The 23,561-nt window shown below is 43.5% G+C and overlaps 1 protein-coding gene across 7 annotated transcripts in view; it reads left to right on the top strand.

The window, feature by feature from the left end:
- The window catches only part of BBS9 (Bardet-Biedl syndrome 9), a 482,129-nt gene that overhangs the window by 330,337 nt on the left and 128,231 nt on the right, over positions 1–23,561 (top strand). The window contains exon 22 of one of the 7 annotated variants that reach the window (XM_090050218.1): positions 2,488–2,582. The exons of the other annotated variants lie outside the window; for them this stretch is intronic. Coding sequence (XP_089906344.1) covers positions 2,488–2,552 — 65 coding nt within the window. The 3' untranslated portion in view covers positions 2,553–2,582. Of the gene's footprint in view, positions 1–2,487; positions 2,583–23,561 lie in introns of those variants that run through there. 7 annotated transcript variants of the gene reach the window in all.

The following is a 23,561-nucleotide window of genomic DNA, read 5'->3' as shown; positions in this document are numbered from 1 at the left end:
CACCAGATATGTACACAAAGAGAATAACCCTAAAATTTAAAAACTGTTGTTGGAAAAATGACACTGTGCAGGTGCTGTAGCTTACTTTCCAAAATAGCTTCTTTTAGAAGTCATTTTATTTTTCCCCCAATTCCCAAAGGCAGCAGTCCACATAATGAGCTAATAGCATAAAAACTTTGTTTTTCTTAAGTCATGTTGAGATATAAGATAGCACAAAAGCACCTAAAGCTGCTTATGTATATTTCCTCTCTCCAAGGGCTGACTATGCTACCCCCTGAAAAATAAGGGATTTGAATGGAAACATTGACTGCCTCTTTAAGAAAAAAAATGTTAACATGCCTGAAATGAGGAAGCACATTCCCATATGCTCTTTGCTGGAGCAGATTGTTGAAAATGTGAATAGATTTTCCATGTCATTTTGTAGAAAATCATTGGTACTGTGGAAAAAAACCAGCACATTTTGAACATTGTTTCAGCTTTGTAATGATGTCATTAAGGAAAAGATGTCAGTGGGAATGTGAATTCAGGAGCATAATACTTTTGAATACTGTTGTGAATGATGAAGAAATGTTTCTAAAGTGCAAATATGACATTTCAATAATTATTTCTTTCACTTGTTGGAAGGCAAAATTGTATATATTACTGTACTACTGACATGGGCAGATCTAGAATTTTGAAAAGCAGGGTGCAGATAGTGAGGTGCATTATCACATATACAACACACATTTTTTTCAGTTAAAAATAAACTAGAAGCATTATTAATATTCTAGGGGCCCAGGCCTGTATTAGTCAGTTTAAGATTGATGCACAAATAAATTTTAACTTCATTGGAATGAGTTAAAACAATCTGCAGGACTGTGAAGTAGGAGCTCCATTACCAGGAGCAGCTGACAGATAGCAGAATTGCAGAATGAAGCAGAGCTGGATTGGTAGAAAAAGAAGAAAGGGATGTTAACATCTGTGGAATAAAGAGCTTAGAAGGGATTGGGTAAATTATAATGAGCCTTGAAATCAATCGACTCCCTCTGCACTGCTTGACTTCTGAAATACTTCTGCCATTGCCAGGCAGTTGCTTTAAACTTTGGGTAGAGCAGAAAACAAAGTGGGGTCCAAGTGTACCGGTGCACCCGCCTGTCCCTTCTGATTCACCCCTGTCTATTGAAGTACTGCTCCTTGTGGCAGTTGTTAAGAAACCTTCCAAGACAGCATCCTCATCCTGGTAGATTGAAACAATTCTTATTCTAGGCATTACATAATTCTATCTATAATACTTAACATCCTCTGCTTATCCTTAGTTGACTAAGGTATTGGAACTACTTACTGCCTGTAGAGATGCTGAATGCTTATCAGTATTTTTTTTATTAATTGTTTGCACATATTCCAGTCTAGGTAGACACATCTCTGCTTTTATCTGTGGCCTGTTGTCAGGTGCTCCTTGTTTTGTGCCTTGTAGTTGTGTATGAGGGCTTGGAGTGAATGATACTTAGGAAATTTGGTGGTATTGTTGCCTGTGAAGGTAGAGAATTGGACCTGATGGCCTGGAAAGCCTCTTCCAGTTTGTGTGTATACATTCAGAGATAAAAGCTTTTAACAACAAATGTTGGAAACAGAATGGGTGCATAATTTGTTTTTATTTCCATATGCACAGCTTGGTTTTCAAAATCTGGAGGCCACTACCTTAGAAAAAAGATTAAAGGGTGTTCCAAAATAATTCACAAAATAATGGGCTATATATGTATTAATTTTACCATAGGGTGTAACTCCCAAACTGAAAATGAGCTCTGCTACCTAATGAAAATATATTTGCTTGTCGTGTGCATATGTTAATTACAAGCCAGTAACTTTCAGGAGAAAAAAATAACATAGGCAGCAACAGAAACAATGCATTTTCTAGCCTAATTTATTTTTCTGAATAAGTCTGGCCAAAATATCTTGATATCATTTAGGTTATAGCTTGTATTGAGTGAGATAGAAGATAAAACGCTGAATCTTTAGCTGATGCACTCTTTCAAAATATCTCAACAAAGGTCTTTCTTATATCAATGTTAGTAATGTGAGTCAACTATGTAATTCTGATATATTTGGTTCATAGGCAGAGTTGGCATATATATGTGTTCTCAGAGTTTAGTGCTTCTGTGTGTCAGTGGCTAAGGTGATAGACTTTTTTTTTTGCAATTCCTCTAGTATTTATTTAACTCCTCAGAGAACATATATCTATTTTAAAAGTGAAAAGTCAAGGTCGTTTTCTGGCAAGTAGCCTATCAGAATGCTATAACTAATTTAGTTTTATTTGGTCTTCTGTGTCGCTCAAGAAAACTAGGCAAAATGACCTGCAAAAATATTTTTCCTTTGAATTACATGTTTATTAAGGGGGAGATTTTTTCTTTTTCTTTTTAACACTCCAAAGAAAAGTGTTTGACTTTTTCTACATATCTAACAAGTATAAATGAATCGCTACTTGGAAATTGCCAGCCTTTATTATTTTAGGAACAGAGAGGAAAGGCACCAGCATAAAAAGGAGATGGAGGAAAGCATTAGCAAGAGGAAAGTGAACTTTTAGTAGCAGATACACAGAACATTCCTTATAACGTAAGTATGTTACCTCTCTTCTCTAGATGGGAAGATTAAAGTAGACATTTTTACAAGATCAGCAGAGCATGACATTGCAAGATGCTGGACCCTGGCTCCCATTCAGCAAAGTGGCTAAGCACAAGCCCAAATTAAGCATGTGAGTGCCTCTATTTAAGTTAAGAGTGCTCAGCATCTTGGAGGATCAGGCCCCCACTCCCTTCAGCTTAAATGCAGCACAGGCTGCCTGAGGAGTTGAGGAAATACTGGTGTAAGTAACATGTGCTCAGGTCTGCCATGGTATACTGCTTTCAAGACCCAAGGTAGCTAGTTTTAAAACTAGCTCAGGCAGGTACTTTTAAGCTGTAGTGATAGCATTGTAGACACGCATTTAGTTTCTGTGTTTAGTACTTGCACTAAGATGCCATTTCCATTACTGTGCTCTGCAAACTTGTGCAGACTGCCTTATTAAATGGAAGTGTGAGTTCATTGGGTCATGGACTAAGTTTGTTATATAATGAATCAGTGCCAAAAGTAAAACTTTATTTTTAGGGACTGTTTTTCAGGCCTCCAATTTTTGAATTTGCCTTAATGGTGCCAGACCTCATTTACGATTTTTCTTGGCATTTTCTTGTAAGTGCAAAATTGTGGATACAGGACCCAATCCAGAAAAGCACTTAAAGACATGCGTAGCTAAGCACGTGAAGTCTCATTGGACTTGCTTGGGAGTGCGGTAGATAAAATGGAAACTCTCTTCAGTTTCCTGAAACAACTTCATTCATTTTTTTCCCCTAGAACAGCATTAATTGTCAGCCTAAATGGATCTCGCATTAGGCCGGCTGTTCTTCCCTTTCTTTTCAGCACTATGTCAGGCGAAGGGCATGGATGGGTAGTGGCTCCATTGTGAAGATGGAGTCTGAGCCAGCACATAAATGTCTTGGAGCAGCACATCTAACATTTAGGGTGTTTATAGCCAACAGCAAAACTTTCGAAGAATCACCTGTTCTGGGCCCCTCTACACATGGAGGTAAGGATGCAGTGGGATCTAATGTTCAATCTACTCAATCACACCGCCTGCCATGCCACGTGTGCATGGCAGCAGGCATGATTGTGGGATCACAAATCAGATTGCATCGCACCATATTGCCAGTGCAGGAGGAGCCCAACTCTGGCCTCTTTCTGCACTAGCAAGAAGCAAGCTCCTGCAGTTGGAATCTCTCAACTAATAGGGCTCCCAACTGCCAGGGTGCCCCACATCCCCCACAGCTCAGAGACAACAGCTGCTCTAATCTCCCAGCTTCAGGGGCAGACACACACCCCTGTGTGTGATCTCCGAGCCGCTGGGGTGCACCATGGACTCCTGGGGTTGGGAGATTGCAGCAGTACCCCCAGAGCTGGGAAACTGAAGAAGATATGATCTGCTTTCTGCCAGGGTGCAACATGACCCTCAGGGGCTGGCTGGGAGATCTCATGTGACTGGTGTGTGGGCCCCCTCCCCCAGCTGGTAGCCCTGTTAGAAGGGAGCAGGGTTGGTGGTGTACATGGTTCCCCCACAATAGGGAGCTTCAGTCATGGTGGGCCTTCCAACCACAGGGGCCCTGGGCCACATGTTCAGTTCAGTGTGCGATAGGAAGCAGATACCAAGTTATTACACATATGTTGTGGAATAACTTTATAGCTTATTCCTCTTGTTATCATGCCATTAATTGATTGAACATGTGGCCAGGTGACCACTTAAGGCATGATTAACCAGTTAATTATGCCTTAAGTGTAACATGCACATGAAACCTTAATCCACTGCTTCTAAAATATAATTTTTTTTCCTGGCAAATTTCCAGATATCTGTATGTGAACTGGAAATAGATTGGGAATGATCTAAAATTAAATTACTGCTCATTTGTTTCTCTATCCTATTCTTAAAAGGGCTTTTCACATTAAACTAAACTAGGAAAAAAACCCTTAAACCATGTTTGATTTCCAGCTTATTCCTATAGTAGGTATTTGTTGTCCAGTGTTTCGTTAGTTTTTTCAGGAGCCCAGATATTTGAAACATTAGCATTCAAGTTGATGAAATCCAGTACACTAGCCCTGACTTCCAAAGTAGGGCTTTCACACAGGGGCAGACCAAAAAAACTCAGAATCCTTGCACCAAAAGCAATAAACTTTGCCAATAATTATCTTAATTTCCTGTGCTGTCATGGAAGAGACATATGTGTGTGTAAGAGCTATTTTTCCTAACAATTAGTTTATCTTTAGATTTGATCCTGAACTGAAGCTCTAATATTGTGGGGGTTTTGTCTTTAATGTATTTTATGTCAAAGGATTGTGATGTAGCAAGTACAACCTTCTGTGTGACTGCAGCTTCATTATAGACTGGCATACAAAGTATGGACACTGATGGAGAGCTTTTTCATCATTTTAACTAAGATTGCAAGGATTTATATAGAAGTGCACTACATTCATCTCTCAATTTTTCTGTTCCATTCCAATGTTTTTGGTATTCTGATTCACTGGATAGGCCACAAATACATTTGTAGGGCTTTAGAATAAAGATGGTCAAAGAGTGATTGGATATTACTCTTACTATTTATTTCTAAAGGGTTACTCACTACATTGTTTTTGTAGGTCACATGTATTTCACAAACAAGTGTTCCTTGCATCCATCCATCCTCCCTCATAAGCTTTCTGTGTGCAACCCAGTAATCCCCCATGTCAGGCCTCCATGTGTCCCAAGTCTTCCGCTCCCAGACACCAGGAGATTTGTGCTTGCTTTCTTTCTTCCTTCCTCACAAATCTTTAACTATACTCTATCCTCCATGCCAAGAGCTCTGGCTATCCCACCATTCTTTCAGTCTTTATCTCTTCATTACCTCCTTTCCCATTCATGACAGGGGTCCTATTTATACCTTAAAGCCCCCTTCTGTATCTCATGGTCTTGCATTCTTTCCCCATACCAGGGTCTTCTGTATCCATCTTCTACTCCTTAACCTTCCCCCCAGAGTTTCATAATCTTGAGGAAATCCAATATCTTTTATTAAACTCAAATAGTTGGAACAAAATTTCCAACTATTTAAGCTGGTCTAATAAAAGATATCAGGTTTAGCTAAAGGACCTTGTCTGCCTATGTCCTTAAACCAACATGGCTACAACCTACCCCTGGAACCCTGAGGAAGTGCACATCCTTTGCTTCTGCTTCCCATTTTCACTTTTCTTCTATCCCCTGGATAAGATGCTTGCTGAGTTTTTGGTTGTAGCTGTGTTGGTCTAAGGACATAGGCAGGCAAGGTTCTTTGTGTAGATGTGATATCTTTTATTAGACCGACTGAGTAGTTGGAAAAAAGTTCGTAGTAAGCTTTCGAGCACAGTCACCTTTTATCAGGCATACGGAGTCTCTGTTGGTCTGAGACTCCCAAGGAATGAGAGAAGCTAAAAGCTTCCCCAGCTCCAGACCACACTGTCATTGCTGCAAGGAGCTGGGGAAAAGATCTTCAGTGGCTGCAGTAGAGGAGGAAGGGGGGAAACAGAAGCCAGGTCAGGCATGTTAACCTGTCTTGGACCCAAAGTGTTTCAGGTCACATAAGTATGAAAAGCAAATATATGTAAACATACTGGGGAGTGAAAGTCCCTTTTTTGTTATATAAGTATAACAATATACTATTCAGGATGCAAATGTTGCACCTGAGCACACCACAGAACCCTAAAGACTTTTTAAGGGCTTTGTTACGCAATAGTTTTGGGCAGCTTCTGGAGCTTTTTAACACCTGAACTGTCCACACATTAACACTTGAAACGGTTCTTAAGCACTCCTTATGCAGGTCAAGTTATTCCACTTCAGGGTAGGATTATCCACTGCAGCCACTAAAGGTCTTTGGCTCTGTGGGTCTGCAGGCTGCATCCAGCCTGTGGAATATAGGTTGCCGACCTCTGTTTCAAGGGACTTCAAACTTTACTACTGTGTGCCACCCCTTAGTTTGAATAATCCAATCCCTACTATCCATAAATAAATGTGTGTTTTTTTCATGTTCCCTTTGGTGCACTATCAATTTTTGGCAGTCTTAGAACCTGTTGCCATTAAAGTCTACTAAGAATTTGACCAACACGGTGTCCTTATGTATTAAATATATTTTAAAAATTACTGCAGGAATTTGAAAAGTCTAGTTTTCAACAATTAAAAATAGTCATCTGAACTCAAATTCCTTCTTATTTTTATTTATTTATTTATTAAGGCCAACGGTCTTTATCAATGTTATTTAACTCCTGTTTTCCTATGACGGCTTCTTTAGGAACTGTCAGGCTCCTAGTAAATACAGCAAACATTTTAATATATTAAGCATGCATAGAAAGCATGTTAATGTATAGTGTTTATAAGCCTGGTCTTGTAGGAATTTCTGAATATAACTATTTATGCTTATATTTTTACTTTACTTTATTTGCCATATTTTTAAAACCAATATTGTTTAGAGAAAATAAGTGCACAGTATGTTCATTCCTTAGATTCTGCTGAACTCAAAACAGCAGGTGGTCTGATTCTGATCTCGCTTATATTGGTATAAATCTGGAGTAACTCCACTAAAATTAAGTGGAATTTTTCCAGTGATAAACTGATATGAGTAGAGATTCAAGGTCTGACAGTTTAGAATATTCCTTCCAATGCAGATGTTTAGGGTATCCAACATTATAAGACATAAGCATCAGCTAACCTCACCTGTCTTTATTTTCATCTCAATATTCTATCACCTTTTCAAGTGAGGTCGAAACACTGTTTAAATTGCCTTTCTTCTATTGTCATATCTCACAAACTGGGAACACAACATTAACATTACTTTATTTACATTGTAATGATTTTCTAAAATACAGCTCAAATTGAGATAGAAATTCCCTGGTGAAGAAAGAATCCTGTAGTGGAAAGAACTAAACTGAATGATCAAATTCTCTGAGAGGATAGCAAAAGCAAATAGGAAGCAAAAATCATGGGTAAAAGGAAGTAGAATGGTAGGTTGTAACCTACCCTTGAAAAGGAGGCAAGGAAAAAGAAAGGGGACAGATTTGTACCAAAAGATTCTTGTAGAGTCTCTACAGCAGAGAAGACTTTATGTATCTGTAAGAAGGAAGCAGAGCTTCAAGGGTCACTCCAGTCATGATCCAGCTAATTCATTCTGAGCTATAAGGTGACTACCAATAGTAGCTTTCACTTTCCCCTAGTGGGCTCAGACAGCGCACACAGGGCACAGACAGAAGGGCAGCTCCTGGGTCTAACTCATGGTACTTTGCAGAAAGCACCATGAGTTAGACCACGGGTGGGCAAAATGCCCCCAGCCACATGGCTGGAGCCAGTTTCCATGGAGACCTCAACAGCAGCTGTGATAGCATGAGGGCAGGGTTTCCATGGAGACTAGCCCCAGCAGTGCTGGCAGGGTGCACGGTAGGGCATAGAGCTGCTCTGAAGCCAGGCTGGAATTTTGCAGTGGTGACAGTGTGGTCCAGAGCCAGAATCTGCAGCCTGCATGCCCCAGGCAGGGATGTGCAGGCAGCAGATTGCAGCTCTGCCCTAGCTCCTTGCAGTGGTGACAGTGTGATCTGGAGCTGGGGCAGAGCCACAATGCACTGCCTACACATCCCTGCCTGGGGCGAGCAGGATGTAGATCGTGGCTCTGCCATGGCTCTGGACCATGCTGTCACTGCCCAGCTCAGGAGCAGTTCCCCGCCCTGCCAGCAGAAGCAGCACTGGGGAGGGGGTGTGGGGGGCTATAGCCACCTCAAAATTCCGCATAGCCCCCCCATAGCGAATCCTCCCAGTGGTGCCACCACCACCATGTGCCCCACACAGGCAGTAGCAACTAAGTCTTCCCCACTCCCACCTAAAGCACAGCCCCCCCCACCAGGAAGAGGCTGGTGCTGCTGCTGCTGGCCAGTGCTGCTGAGGCCAGTCTCCATGGAAACCAGCCCCAGCCACGTGGGCAGGGGCTGCTGGGAAATAGAGTCCATTGCCAGCCAGATCCAGCCCACACGCTGGACTTTGCCCACCTCTGAGTTAAACCGATCCTCCTGACCCAACAGGCATTAGCTATTGGGTTGTGGGGGTGGAGATAGAGCTCCAGTTTAGGGCTGATCCAGGGAGAGAGGCTGCAAATCTACATCCTCTTCCTCTAGCTCTGCAACCGCTCTCCCAGCTCCCGTGCAGACTCAGGATGGGAGGGAGAGAAGGCAGGGAAGGGAGATCCATTCTGGGGTTTCATCAGCCATGCTGGAGTGGGGGAAGTAGGTGGATTGGAGCCCCCTACCTTGGGTGGGACTCCAATCCACCTACCCCCATCTCCAGCACAGCGGGGAAACGCCAGAATGGACCTCCCTCCCATCCTGGGATAGCATCAGGGGCCAGGCTGTGCTGCAGCAGCCCAGCACCAGAGCAGACAAAAATTAAGGGCAACAATTAAATTCCTTCATTAAGACTTTAAATGAAAAGCATTACATTTTTAATCCTCTCTGGAAGTAACACTGTGTTATGATCATTTTATATTTGTGTTTATGCATACAGTTTTGAATTCTGTATCTTGATTGTTTGAGATTTGTTTAGGACACTTGCTTTTAAGTGGAATGTTTATCCAAAATCAGCTGTTTTGATTTAATCTATGGCAGAATTAGAAAGCACCACACTTTTTCCTTTCTTTCAAAAGGCCATATCCTTAAAGGTACCACACATCCTCTGAAAGAGAAGAAGGACCATGAATTGTATTGATTTCAGGGGGCCGAAGGGGTCAGATTCTGATATATTGAAATCAGTAGAGTTTTTACTATTGACGCCAGTAAAACCAAGATTTCCCTTAGGGAAAACAGATTAGACATTGGAATCTTTTCATAGCTACATTTTAAGGCGAATATTATCACCATGATGTATAGAGACGTAATTCAAGCATTTTGAAGGCACTGGAAATCTTTCCATGGAATTTGAAGATCAGGTGCTAAATGTGTACCCTGAATCTAATTAACAATATTTTTTGGCCATTTGCTCTCTGATATCATTGAGTCCATTTCCTTTCTGTATGTAATGAAAGCAGTAAGGTTTGACAAGAGGTTTGACAAGAGCTAAAACAAGATCAGGTACAGACGTTACGTTTTTTGGTACAAGTGATCAGAAATTGGTCTATACTGTAACAGAACAGAAGTTCAACCCACATAGACAGGTCTTGCTATGTGAATGTGTATTTTAAGGTATAGAGATTGTTTTAACCATTTTGAGCCTAGAAATCATTTACATTTTTCTTCTGTCCTCTTTAGTTTTCATATTTGTTTTTCTCATACAGTGTATCATTATTTTATGGATTTAAAATGTACTTGATGTAGGATTTGAGTTCTTTTAATTCTTCAGTTAAATAATTGGAATGATAACAAAGAAAATCGGAAAGAAATCTTTTTAGTATACCTACGCAGTTTGACTGTCCTTTAACTCTGTGTACCAAAGGCACTTATTGTAAGGTGGTCTGCTTTGCACTGTTACATTGATACAATTATCTTCTCTACATGAAATATTAGATTTCTTGTATACATTTCCTCTTTACTCTGTTCAATTATCTTAATGCATATTGTAAATTACACTGATTCATGGGTTTAGTTTAGGCAGAAGTTCAAAGACGTACATCGGGAAAAGATCCAGGAACCAAAAATAAGTGAATTGTTTCCATAATGAATTAACTTCACCGTTCAACTTCACAGCTCTACCTTGACAGAAATTTGGGGGTTGGATAGAGGCATTTTTCCTCCTCCTTCTCTAATGCATTGGATACGTTGGGTGTCTACATGTGTTACAACTTGTTAAGAGACTACTTAAAAAAAATCATGGGTATATGAAATTGCTGGCTTAAAAGGAGATATTTACATATTACATCCCTTCTGGTGGAGGAAAAAGTAATTTAATAGCTTAATCTAAAGGGGGGAGTAGAAGCCCTGATTAATTTCTCTTTAATCTGGTTCGTGGATTATTTTGGATCAGATCTGTGTTATTATATAGCTATACAGCAGATGAAAGCAAAATAGAGGGGGAAAGAATCATACATGTTACTAATATGCTTCCTACAGGCCCTTTTACATTATTTTGTATTATTTTGTTTGCACGTTTCAAATTTCCTTGTAACAGAAAAGCCCTGTGGCAACCAGGTATAAGGTTTTGCTACTTGGGAAGTCTTAAGGAAAATGGAAGCGGTTCTTCTTTTCCCCTGAGGGGCTGTGTTTGAAATATGACTTCTGATTTGGTTGGGACAAATTTGTGCCTGCTGTTTAATTAAACAGACATAGTTTAGGATTTTGCTACCTAAAACCTGATCACACCTATCATTTGGGGTATTTGATGACCCTTAGTTTATTCCTACATTTTCTTGCAGGGATAAAACTATTCAAAACTTGACTTAGTCCCATTTAAAAACTGTAGTACTTCCTTTTCCTCTTACTAATTTGAACATAAAGTTGCTTACCATATTTATATTGTTAACTCCTCTGAGCTTAGCCTTTGTGAAATGTAATTATACTAGTAAGTTTAACTGATATTATATTCTTTCCCGTCCTTATTTTGCTGGATAGTCTCACTTTGACTAAGTACAGACAAGTCAAAAAGCCAGAGGCTGAATTGATTCAATCTTTGCAGGTTTCATAGTTGTTAGGTGCTGGTAGGGACCTTACAAATCATCAGGTCCAGCCTCCCTCCTCCCCCCCCCGGCATATGGTAAGGAAAGATTGCTGGGATCAGATGACCCCAGCCAGGTGGGCATCAAGACACTTTTTGAAGATCGCCAGGGTAGATGACTGTACTACCTCTGTGGGGAGCCTGTTCCAGATCCTTGGCACTTGACTTGTAAAAAAGTTTTTACATATGTCTAGCCTGAAGCAGTCCTCAATCTGCTTGTGCCCGTTATTTCTTGTCCTCCCCTGGAGGGCCTTGGTGAACAGATGTTCCCCCAGACCCTGACATATGCTCTTGATATCCTTATAGGCTGCCACCAAATCCCCTCTGAGTCTTCTCTTCAAGCTGAACAGTTCCAAGTCTTTCAGCCTCTCCTTGTATGATCTGGTCTCTAGGCCTCTCATGCACTCCTTTGGACTCTCTTGAGTTTCTCCACATCCTTCCTGAAGTGCAGTACCCAGAAATAGACAGAGAACTCCAGCTGTGGTTTCACCAAGGCCAATTAGAGAGGAGAGGGAGGATGACATCCTAAGCCTTGCCCAAGATACCTTGGTAAATTCATACCAGTGCTTCATTAGCACTGCTAGCTACGGCATTGCATTGGTGACTCATGTTCATTTTGTTATCTATCATAACACCCAGGTCTAGCTCAGATGTGGTGCTAGCAAGCATAGCACTGCCAAGCCTATAAGTGCGTATAAGTGTGGGTTATTTCTCCCCAAATAGAGCACTTTACATTTCTCCATATTAGGTTAATCTAAGCTGTGTAGATTGAACCAATAAGTAAGTGAATAGACATTCACTTTTGATTCCAGAAATGCAGCCATGCAGTGGCCCAGGCCAGAAACCAGAGGGCACTAGAGCATGCTCCCCTGCTTGGCTGGAGCAGATGGCTTGGGCCAAGGCTAGCCTGCCTACCTTGCAAGGGGATTTTGCGGGGGAGGTGCAAAGCATCCTGGGATGCTGGGGGACTATGAGTTAACTTGAATCTGGATGGGATCTGGGACAGAAGTTCAATAAACTAATTTAACCTAAATCAGTTAAGTCTGATACTATATCCATCCAGGTTTATCTTAAACTGCTTTTGCCCATTTTGTAAATGGTTTATGTGAACTGAATTTCTATTGCATTACAGATTTGAACCAGTTTCTGATCACTTGCACCAGTTTGTGTGTAATTTCTGTCCAAAGCCATTAAGTTTTTGTGTGTGTTTAATGGAGATAACATTTTATTTTTAATTTCCATTGACATATTTTGTTTTTTGTGGTATAGGTAATGTATTAAGGTAGAATAAAGAAAGTTTGTAAGATTTCCAGGGCAAAATTCTAGTCATTTTGCTTTACTAGTGTATTTAATTCATTCTGGAAGTACATCTCGAAAGGAAAAAATAGCTTCTTGTCTTTGAGATTCCTGATTCATATCCCCATTATGTACTGCACTAAACATAGCATTTCTCATTTATGCTGATCACGTTCCAGGAATGTATTGTGTAACATCTGGCAATGGACAGCCAGGGACCCGATCCTGTGAGACACTGAGGTCCTTTACATGATTTAAGCAGGATTTGAGGTCTCTTGATATTTTGCTGAGGGCACTTTGACACCTCTCAGGATCAGGCTTCTGTGGGCTATCTTTCCTCTAGCATGTCACTTTATCACCCAGCAGTACAGTTTCAAGCCAGAATCTAAAGCAGTTCATATTCTTTTCTTCCAAATGCTTTTCACTGTTGTGTAATGCTATTATTTCAGCAGGCACAAAAATGGTTCTTTCTTGAGCAATACATTGCTAATTATAAATACTATATACCCAGCTTATATTTTTACCACTTTTCCTCATAGTCTTTTTCAACCTTTCTTATTTCTGAAGCTACATACCTAGATCATGATTCATATCGCTACATTGCCAGAAGCTGGTAATAGTTACACAGAGGTTGCAGTGGGATCACTCTACTCTGATTGTTGTTAAAAGTTAAAAGATTTAACAGTGTTTTTCGTACAGTTTTCTGAGTCCTGAATATCTTTATTCAAAAGTTCTCTATCTGTTGAAACCCAAATTGATCTCTACGAAATACTAGTTTATGAAAAGATGGCATCTTGATCCTGTTTAATATTAGAGTCCTTAGACATGAGAGCTGTGTTAATTTAGGCACTGTGATGTGGCAAATTTTGACAGGTGTCTAATTAATTTAAATTAAGTAGTAATTTAAATTAATTTTAACTAAATTAAAATTCACTTTTTAAATCCACCTATATATTATTGTTTGTATTATTGAGTCTCATAAGCGTTCATGATGCTGTGATATCATAAATACGTAGTCCTCACCTAAATTACCTAAAGCCAGGATTCAAATGTGGTATTTAGGCGCCTACATTTAAGCATTGCAATGAGCTCCTTGCTCTGAAGAGTGATTAAGTTTGACCAGGTTAAATGCCTAGGATCCTTTAATACACAGTGAAGTGACACAGAAGATACCCAAGCATGATTTAGGGGTAGGTGATCAGCACAAACTAGGGCTGCGTGCATGTGTTCAGACAATCTAGAAGAATTCTCTTGGGGCATTTTTACACATGCTTCAAGGGGTGGGAGGCGGGAGAGAGGCACTTTAATTAGAGTGGCTCTTGGAGCCGCTCTAATTAAAGGCCCACAGCATCTCATGTATCTGTGCCCCCATGCTTCAAAATGGTAGCGGGGGCACTTCAAAGCTCCTTGAGCGAGCTTTAGTTAAAGCACCCCCACCACCATTTTGAAGTGCAGGACACTGATACACAAGACACGGAGGCTGCTGGAGGTGCAGTAATTAGCATGCTCCAGCAGACTCAGTTAATCAAGGCTGATCAGATGCATTGTAATGACACTGCTTTGATGTGCCTGTATATCTCTAGGCACCCCTAGGTTTGTTTTCCTGGTAGGGAAATTTACCTGAAGACACCTGAACCCAGTCTCGGGCTATGGGCTGAGGAGGGAGAGGAGGATCCACGCAGTGAACCAAAGACTGCGGCGCTGGTGTCATTGGGAAGGCTTTGGCTTCCATGACCACAGCCCGCTCTTTGGCGAGAGAGGCAGCGAGCTGCTGGGAAGAGATGGCCTCCACCTCTCTCCCCTGGGGAGGAGGCTCTTCTCGGCCAGGCTGGCTGACCTGCTCCACCGGGCTTTAAACTAAGCCCGCTGGGGGTTGGGGGGACTACTGCCACTGCTGGCCCGCTGAGCAACCCTTGCAAAGCCAGCGGACCAAGACACTTAAGGGACCCCACCCCTGCCTCAGCCCTGGCACAATCTGTGGGCAAGGCAAGAGCCCCCAAGGGGACACTTGCCTGCCTGTACACTAATGCCAGGAGCCTGGGCAACAAGCAGGATGAGCTCGTCCTCCTACTCAGTGCAAAGAAATACGATGTCATTGGGATAACAGAGACCTGGTGGGACTCCACCCATGACTGGACCACGGGTATAGAGGGCTATACCCTGTACAGGAGGGATCGTGTTGACAAAAGGGGTGGGGGTGTAGCTCTCTATGTGAAGGAAAGCTACGTGTCCCTGCAAGCTGATGTTGGCAACCGGCATGGACAGCTAGAGACCCTCTGGGTAAAAATTCGTGGGGAATATGGCACAGGGGACACAACGGTGGGAGTCTACTACAGACCTCCCACTCAAAGTCCCGAGCTTGACCAGGAGTTCGCCCAGGAACTGACTGAGGCCGCTTGCTCCAGGACCTTGGTTGTCATGGGTGACTTCAATTACCCGGACATCTCATGGGAAGATCGCTCAGCAAAATCCGAGCGGTCACAAAGCTTTCTCTCATGCGTGGATGACCTCTACCTGACTCAAGAAGTCTATGGGCCAATGAGAGGCAAAGAGCTGCTCGACCTGGTACAGGCTATGGGGGACGACCTAATCGGCGACCTAGTGATGGATGGGAAGCTGGGTGACAGCGACCACGAGCTGATCACCTTCACCATCCGCCGTAAAGCTGGCAAGTCAGTCAGCAACACAGAAGTCCTTGACTTCAGAAAAGCCGACTTTGACAAGCTCAAGAGGCTAGTCAGTCAGGCCCTCAGGGACCATGACCCCAGGGTGATGGGAGTTCAAGAAGAGTGGTTGCTCCTCAAGGAAGCGATCCTCAATGCACAAGCTAAATCTATTCCAACACGGAGGAAAGGCAGCAAGAAGGCACAGCAGCCCCCCTGACTCTCCAGGGACCTAGCAGACCTCCTGTGGCTTAAAAGGAAAGCCTACAAAGGATGGAGGATGGGATTCACCTCCAAGGAGGATTACTCCGCGCTGGTCCGGTCCTGCAGGGAGCAAACCAGGAAAGCTAAGGCTGCAACTGAACTCCAACTAGCTTCAGGCATCAAGGACAACAAAAAGTCCTTTTTCAGATATGTGGGGAGCTGGAGGAAAAGCAAGGGCAACATTGGACCCCTGCTAAACCAGATGGGGCAACTGACAACTGACGCCCAGGAAAAAGCCAACCTATTAGTAGGTACTTTGCGTCAGTCTTTCATCAGTCACATGGGATGCCCATGCCTGCTATGGGACAGGGAAATCTGGGTGAGGGGGATCCCCTACCCTCCATAAATGCTGACCTCGTGAAGGAACACCTTGAGAAGCTGGATACCTTCAAGTCAGCCGGCCCTGACAATCTGCACCCCAGGGTACTCAAGGAGCTGGCGAGCGTCATAGCCCAGCCCCTGGCACGGGTCTTTGAAAACTCCTGGCGCTCTGGTGTAGTGCCCAAAGAATGGAAGGAGGCCAATGTGGTGCCGATCTTCAAGAAAGGGAGGAGAGTGGATCCGGCTAACTACAGGCCCATTAGCCTGACTTCTATCCTGGGGAAGATCTTAGAAAAGCTTATTAAGGAGGCCATCCTTGAGGGACTGGCCCAGGCTAACATTCTAAGGGATTGCCAGCACGGGTTTGTTGCGGGTAGGTCTTGTTTGACCAATCTCATTTCCTTCTATGACCAGGTGACCTATCATCTGGACAAGGGAGAAGAGATTGATGTCATATATCTTGACTTCAAAAAAGCTTTTGATCTGGTATCCCATGATCACCTCTTGGCCAAACTGCCCAGTTGTGGCCTTGGCTCCACCACCATCCGCTGGCTGGGAAATTGGCTTCGTGGTCGGACCCAGAGGGTTGTGATTGATCACAGTCACTCATCGTGGTGCCCTGTGACCAGTGGGGTCCCTCAAGGCTCTGTCCTGGGACCCATACTGTTCAACATCTTCATTAACGATGTGGACATTGGAGTCAGGAGTGGACTGGCCAAGTTCGCCGATGACACCAAACTTTGGGGCAAAGCATCCACGCCAGAAGATAGGCGGGTGATCCAGGCTGACCTGGACAAGCTCAGCAAATGGGCAGACGAGAACCTCATGGTGTTTAACACCGAAAAATGCAAGGTTCTCCACCTTGGGAGGAAAAACCTGCAGCACCCTTATAGGCTCGGCAGTGCTACGTTGGTTAGCACTACAGAAGAAAGAGACTTGGGGGTCATCATTGACCACAAGATGAACATGCATGTTCAATGTGATGCTGTGGCCAGTAAAGTGACCAAAGCACTGGCTTGCATCCATAGATGCTTCTCGAGCAAATCCCGGGACGTCATTCTCCCCTAGTACTCGGCCTTGGTGAGGCTGCAGCTGGAGTACTGCATCCAGTTTTGGGCTCCACAATTCAAAAAGGATGTGGAGAAGCTTGAGAGAGTCCAGAGGAGAGCCACGCGCATGATCAGAGGTCAGGAAAACAGATCTTACGATGACAGGCTGAGAGACATAGGACTCTTTAGCCTGGAAAAGCGTAGGCTCAGGGGTGATCTGATGGCCACCTACTAGTTTATCAGGGGTGACCACCAGGATCTGGGGGAACGTTTGTTCACCAGAGCGCCCCAAGGGATGACGAGGTCAAACGGTCACAAACTCCTGCAAGCCGTTTTTAGGCTGGACGTAAGGAAGAATTTCTTTACTGTCCGAGCCCCCAAGGTCTGGAACAGTCTGCCAGTGGAGGTGGTTCAAGCACCTACATTGAACACCTTCAAGAGTAAATTGGATGCTTATCTTGCTGGGATCCTATGACCCCAGGTGACTTCCTGCCCTTTGGGCAGGGGGCTGGACTCGATGATCTCCCGAGGTCCCTTCCAGCCCTAATGTCTATGAAATCTATGAACCTCTGCTGAGCCCCTGGAGAGCCAAGAGCTTACAGTGCTGATGCTGCACAGCCAGGGGACCCTGTGCTCACATCTCAGCATGCTCTGCAGGCTCCCTCAGTCTGCCAAAGGCATAATGGCAGCAGCGCACAGGGCAGCTGTGACTAGCTGGTCCACTCAGAATCAGCCTATGTCTCCTTTGACACCTACCTATATGTAGTACAAACTATGTCTATTAGTCCAAAGGCAAAGGCTCATGACTTACCACAGAGTTCGTTGAATTGGGCCACACCAGAGCCATGGTGGCCCCACAGTTGAACACTGCTCAGTATGTGTGTGTACTCCAGATACCCTTCTCCGACCCAAAGGATCCATGTCCCAATTAGCCCCAACTCATGAGTGCAACTGGGTGTTCTTGTCACAAGTCCTCGTTCAGGTTCACATCATGGAGGATGGGGCCACACTAATCATATGTGCCAGACTGAGAGGGGGGGCTACAGAAGGATTCTGGGGAACTATGCAAAGTCATGACTCACCATGACTTTAAAAAGAGTCAGCGGTGAGGGGGACTGTGCTTAATGGGCACTATGATGTCTTATTCAGGTGGGCTACACTAGTCTATTCTTGTGGTACATCTCCATCAACATGTTTGTCCAATGTGGGTCATGTATAAGTTTTATAGTTATTTTCGCTGGTGGCTGCATTTAACAAACTCCATAATTGGCTTCCATTGCTGAGCACATGCTGCTTTTGGCAGCAGTTTAATGATAGAAAATAAGTTTAGTGATATTTCCTTGTATGCAGTTGTAAGACAAGGGGAGGGCTGGATTAACCCTTTAGTGGGCCCTAGACAAACAAAATTGTGGGCCCCAGGCTGGTCAAGACCCTCCTCCCCATGCCAGCGCTGCCACCCATGGGGAGTGAAACTTGGAGCAGTGTGGCCAAGTCTCGTGAGGAAAAAGAGCAGCACTGCCTTTTAAAAACAAGCCCAACACATTTCAAAGAGAGGCGAGTAGGGCTGGGAGGTGTGTGTGGCTGAGTGTGGGGGGCAGTAGGGTATGTTGGGGTGTATATGTGGGAGGGGAGTTGTGGAGGCAGGTTGTGGATGTGAGAGGGAGGCTGGGGGGCTCTGGAGATCCCCTACAGCCTCCCTTGATGATCCACAGCCCCCACTGCCAGTGGCGGCTGCCCTTGGCGCCGACACAGGCACCAGCACCCCACAATGTGTGGCTCTGGCCAGCATTGCATGGTGGTGGCGAAGAGTGCAGCCCTGCTGGCTGCCTCTCTTGCACCAGGCTCCGCCCAGCTCATGTGCAGCTCCCTGCAACTGGGGGGAAGCAGTGTAGACTGGAGCCAACTGCCTTCCACACCCCGTGCTCCCACAACTTGTACGTGATGGGGCAGGGAAGGCAGCCAACTCCAGGCTTTCCCTGGTAGCATGGAGCTGCATGTGCGCCGCATAGTGCCCAGTGCAGGAGGCAGCTGGCAGGGCTGCACTCCTTGCTTCTACTGTGTAGCGGTGGCCGGAGCCATGGGCCATGAATGCCCTGCGTGGGCCACAAATGCCTTGAGGGCTATCACTGCTGGCGGCAGGGATGTGCAGCATGGGGAGGAGTGTGTGGGAGGTCCCAAGACCCCCAACCTTCCTCACACTCACACTCTGCCCACCTGAGCTCCACACTCCCACTGCCCGTGTTCGGGCTCTACCACACTTCTGCCCAGGTGCAGCAGCCCCCCACAAGCACCTGCCCTCTTCCTGCCTGGAGCAAGCCCAAGGTTGGTGAAGGCACCCAGGTCTCTGGGATGGCAGCAGCAGCAGTTCTCCCCCATCCAGCCTCCCCAGCTCAGGGCCTTAGGCATGTGCCTAGTTTGCCTAGGTGTTAATCTGGCCCTGGACAAGGGGCTTTTTTCCCCCATGCCAACTGAGGGGAGGGGGGAACCTTCTCTTGTAGCTGAATAAATACATTATATGCATGACAGATTGGCTCTCATGGAAGAAATTTGTTTTAGAGAGGGATCAGGATGAAAAGAGGAATGTTAACTGGACCACAAGGAACAAGAGGGAATTCCAAGTGTAAAGTACAGTATTAATAAAGGCATGAAGATAAGACAGCGTCACAAATATGAATGGGGCATTAAGAAAGGAGGCTTAGGAGGAGTAGACAGCAAGAGCTGTCCAGGAAAATATGTAAAAAGATGAGACCCTCATTGGTTCCTTGCAGTCTGTTTTCCATTGCTGAACTCTGACTTTTTTTGTTTCATAATGATTTTCCAAGCCCTACATATTTTAAAAATATCAGCATTTTAATTTGAATTTAAACAGTTGCAGTCCTGATTCCATTTTTAAAATGCAGCTGCTGAGACTCGGTCAAGACTGTTTACATTTGAATGTTTTTCTTGATGAGTTACGGTCAGCTTTTTGCCAACTAGCACACATACAACTTCAAAATGAGCTCTGTCATAAAACTATTAAAATGTAATTGATGAGCAGGATTAATAATTTACATTGTTTTGAACATTGTGCTTTTTTTCTCCCATGGCTCTATTTCAGACTGAATTTTTTTGTTGCTTGCTCTGAACTCTGAAAAGCAGATCAACAGGCCTCATAATATGGCCCTACAAGGCATTCTAGTTATTCTGTCTTGCTGTGGAAAAGTTTAATCCTACTGGGGAAACAATGAAAATAATGAGAAAAAAACTGGATAATTTTGTACAAACTCAACATCAGCAGTCTCCTCTCCATAGCTCCTCTTAAACAATATTAATCAGCAGTGTAGGAATCATCCAATTCCTGTTCAACTCTATATAAGGTTATCTTTTGATTTCTTTAGGAGTAGTTAAAGTTCTTTGTTTTGTACTGCAATAGAAGCAAATACCATATTTGCTCACAAAATACACTCAGCTTCTCCCTCCCTCTCCCCCCAAACAACCACCACCAAATCAACCCTCCAAAATTGGGGTGTTTATCTTAAGCGGGGAAGCTGATTTTTCTTTGCTGGGTAGAATAGAACAAGCAGACACTGTGACTCCTGCCTGTCACAGTCCACAGTGTTGGCAGCCAGGAGTGGACTAGGGGTTGCAAAGGTAAGCCGCAGTTTGGAGCAACAGAACGTAGATCTGAGTTACAAGCTTGGGGATCAGGAAGTAAGCCAAGGTCAAGCCAAAGTTCAAACAGGAGCTAAGATACAGAGCCGGGGGTGTCAGTGGTGAGGAAGCAAGCCGAGATCAAACTGGAGTTCAAACTCCAAGCTGGAGAGTTTACCAGAATCAGAGGTCAGGAAGCAAGCCAAGGGCAAAGTGGAGTCTGAAGTCTGAAGGGCGGTACACAGTCAGGGGTACTGGGCAAGGAGCCAGACAAGTGAGAGGCAAGAGCAACTGAAGCCAGCACAATGTACAGCAGAGCCAAGGTGCTGCAGGAGTTCCTTAAAAGCAGCCACAGAACCTATCCCGGGGCAGGGCCTGGTGCTCAGCGGGCCCTGCTTACGGAGTTGAGTGTGGCTCACCCAGTTGCACAGGCTGCAGTATAGAAGCCTTACAATGGCTGCTGCTTCTCCCCGGGGCTGCTGCCCTAGGCAGAGTCCAGTATTAACTCTTACAGCCACTGGTGTGTAGTAGAGGCTGAAGAGCTGTTTAGCTGGCTGAGAGTGAGTGAGCTGCTGCATGCAATCTGTAGTATCTTGATGAGGCTCAGTTTGGAAACAACCCTTTACTATTTACAGAACTTTATTTACAGTAAAGAAGTAACCATCTTGCCACTCTTGCAAGGTTCTGGGCGCTAGCCATGCTGCTGTCCTCCCACATCAGGAAGTCCCTGCTACTTCACCCAGGTTATCTTCTGCAACCATACAGTTCCAGGACACACTGGGATTCATGTGCTCAGGGTGTGTGCTTTAATTAGAGCTGCTCTAATTAAAGTGCCCAGAGCATCTTATGTATCAGTGTACCCAACACTTAAAAATGGTGGGGGGGGGCACTTTAGCTAAAACTTGTTCGATGACCTTTAGTTAAAGCACCATCACCACCATTTTTAAACACGGGCATGCTGATGTATGTACTTACCATGCTCCAGCAGACTATTGATCAAGCCTGTTCCCACACACTGTACTAACAATGCATTGGAGCAGCCTTGCTGCTCGTGTATAGGTCCCCGCTGCGTTTCCAGGAGGACTTACTCTGTTACACAGTCAGCCATGATTCTGGAAAAAATCTTTTTTTTCTACCTTCTGCCTTTTAAAAACAAAGGTGTACATTTTTTCAAGATATGTGTTATGTAAGAAAATACAGGGATTCTAATTTTGCCATTACAGTCTCTCTTCTTTCATATATAGCAGTTCACTGAATGAGCGCTACCGATCGAGTTTATGTGAAGGGGAAAAATACTGATTCAGCCCTCTGACTCTTCCATAAATCCATGCTTTTACTAAACTTTAGCTTTCATAGACATAGTTCTGTATCGGGAAAAGAACTGTTGATCCTAATTATTGAGAAAATGCTATGATATCAAAACATTATACTTCTTCAAAAATCTGTTTAGTTGGGTTTTTGACTAATCATGCCGGGTGATCCTTGAAATTAAGGGTGCTTAATTATAGACTTGGGGGTTGGGAACAGTGTTTTACCAGAAGAGGAATCGCATGTTTGACCTGCCTCCCCATTGTCTGTATAGTTCACACGCTTTGGCAAATCTTTTTGGCACTTTTATTTAATAATGGATTCAATCATCTATTAGATAAATGCACCAAAAAGCCCCGCTGAAGCACATGAGCTATACAGATGCTGGATGAGCCAGGTCAAACTGACACAATTCCTCTTCTGGTGGTGTGTGATGCTTGGTGTGGGGATGCACTGAGCTGAAAGTAAAGTGCTGGGCTTTGGCAGGGTGGGGTTCCCCTCACATCTGTAAGCAGCTTATATTATCAAGGATAACAGTCTCTGTGGTAAAACTGACAAATGTATACTATGTGTTTTAAACAATTCCCAATGATTTAAAACAATATTTGCTTTGTTAATATTACTGTCTCCAAAAATGTCAGTGGGAAAAGTTTTGTATTGTATTTGATTTTAAACCCCCAGGACTGGTTAGAAACTTGTATGTAGTCACTAGTGAAGGAAGGCTTGTGACTTTTTCTGTTACTTAAAGACACATTGTCATAAAAGTTTGATTTTTTTTTTTAATATTCTATCTGTCATCATTAATTACATGATGATTGTGCAACATTACTAATGATATAAAAAAGGAACACTATACCGTCTATTATATCTTTTACCAAAAGATAACAGTAGAATATTGGGCTAAATCCTGTGTCACTTCATGTGCTCCTGTGGCAAAACAAGATCATCTCGTAGACATGTCTACCAGAAGTAAAATGAAGAGACTTCTCACCTTTTAGCTTAGGAAGTTAGTGTTTAGGACATTTGCCTCCTCGTTTTAAATTTTATCTTCTGATTCACAGCAAAGTGCTTTAACCAGCAGGCTGCAGGCTAGGTACTGTCCAGACTGGTCTCTAGTCCTCCTCTTAATGCTAGCCCACTTGCACTTTGTATTTAATATTTATTAGATAAAATGAATAACTAATAGTGGATAAGTGTTTATCCTGTTGGGAACACAAGCTCTGGCCAGAACCTGCTCCCTTCCATCACAGCTTCCATCTCATTGAGCTACACACTGTCTGGCTGGTACGTGTCCTCTTGACCTCAGTACCTCCCTCTTAGCTGCCCAATACCAAGGAAAATACCATAGTTTATCACTTCTCAGCCTTTTGGCTAAGATCATGTATATTTTGACCCAGTCTCATAGATAATAGTCACTTTTGTCAAAATGTACTTGAAGGACACATAAACTTGAAACTGAAAAAATTGTTTTTGTGTAAGGAACACACAAGACTTCTTTCACTTTTCCAGCTCCAAAATTGCTCGATTCTTTTTGGTGGTCCTGGTTTTATATTAGAGGCTGAATTCTTTCAATTGCATCAAACAGCTAATTTGTTATATTTCACAGATTGAGTTGTACATATTTTGGCGTCATATTTATTTTACAAATTATGCATCTTGTAAAAAGTCTGTACAAAAAGCGTTTCAGTTTTGAAATATTTCTGAATGAATTGTCTTGTGTTCTTCACAATCTCATGAACATGATGAGTAACATGTTTTTTGATAAATTGTGATATGCACCAAGTAATT

Source organism: Crocodylus siamensis, chromosome 5, assembly GCF_052110815.1.
Source record: "Crocodylus siamensis isolate JL-2025a chromosome 5, ASM5211081v1, whole genome shotgun sequence".
In the NCBI taxonomy this organism is placed as follows: Eukaryota; Metazoa; Chordata; order Crocodylia; family Crocodylidae; genus Crocodylus; species Crocodylus siamensis.
The sequence above is the reverse complement of the archived record's forward strand: the minus strand, read 5'-3'. Positions and strand labels throughout refer to the sequence as shown.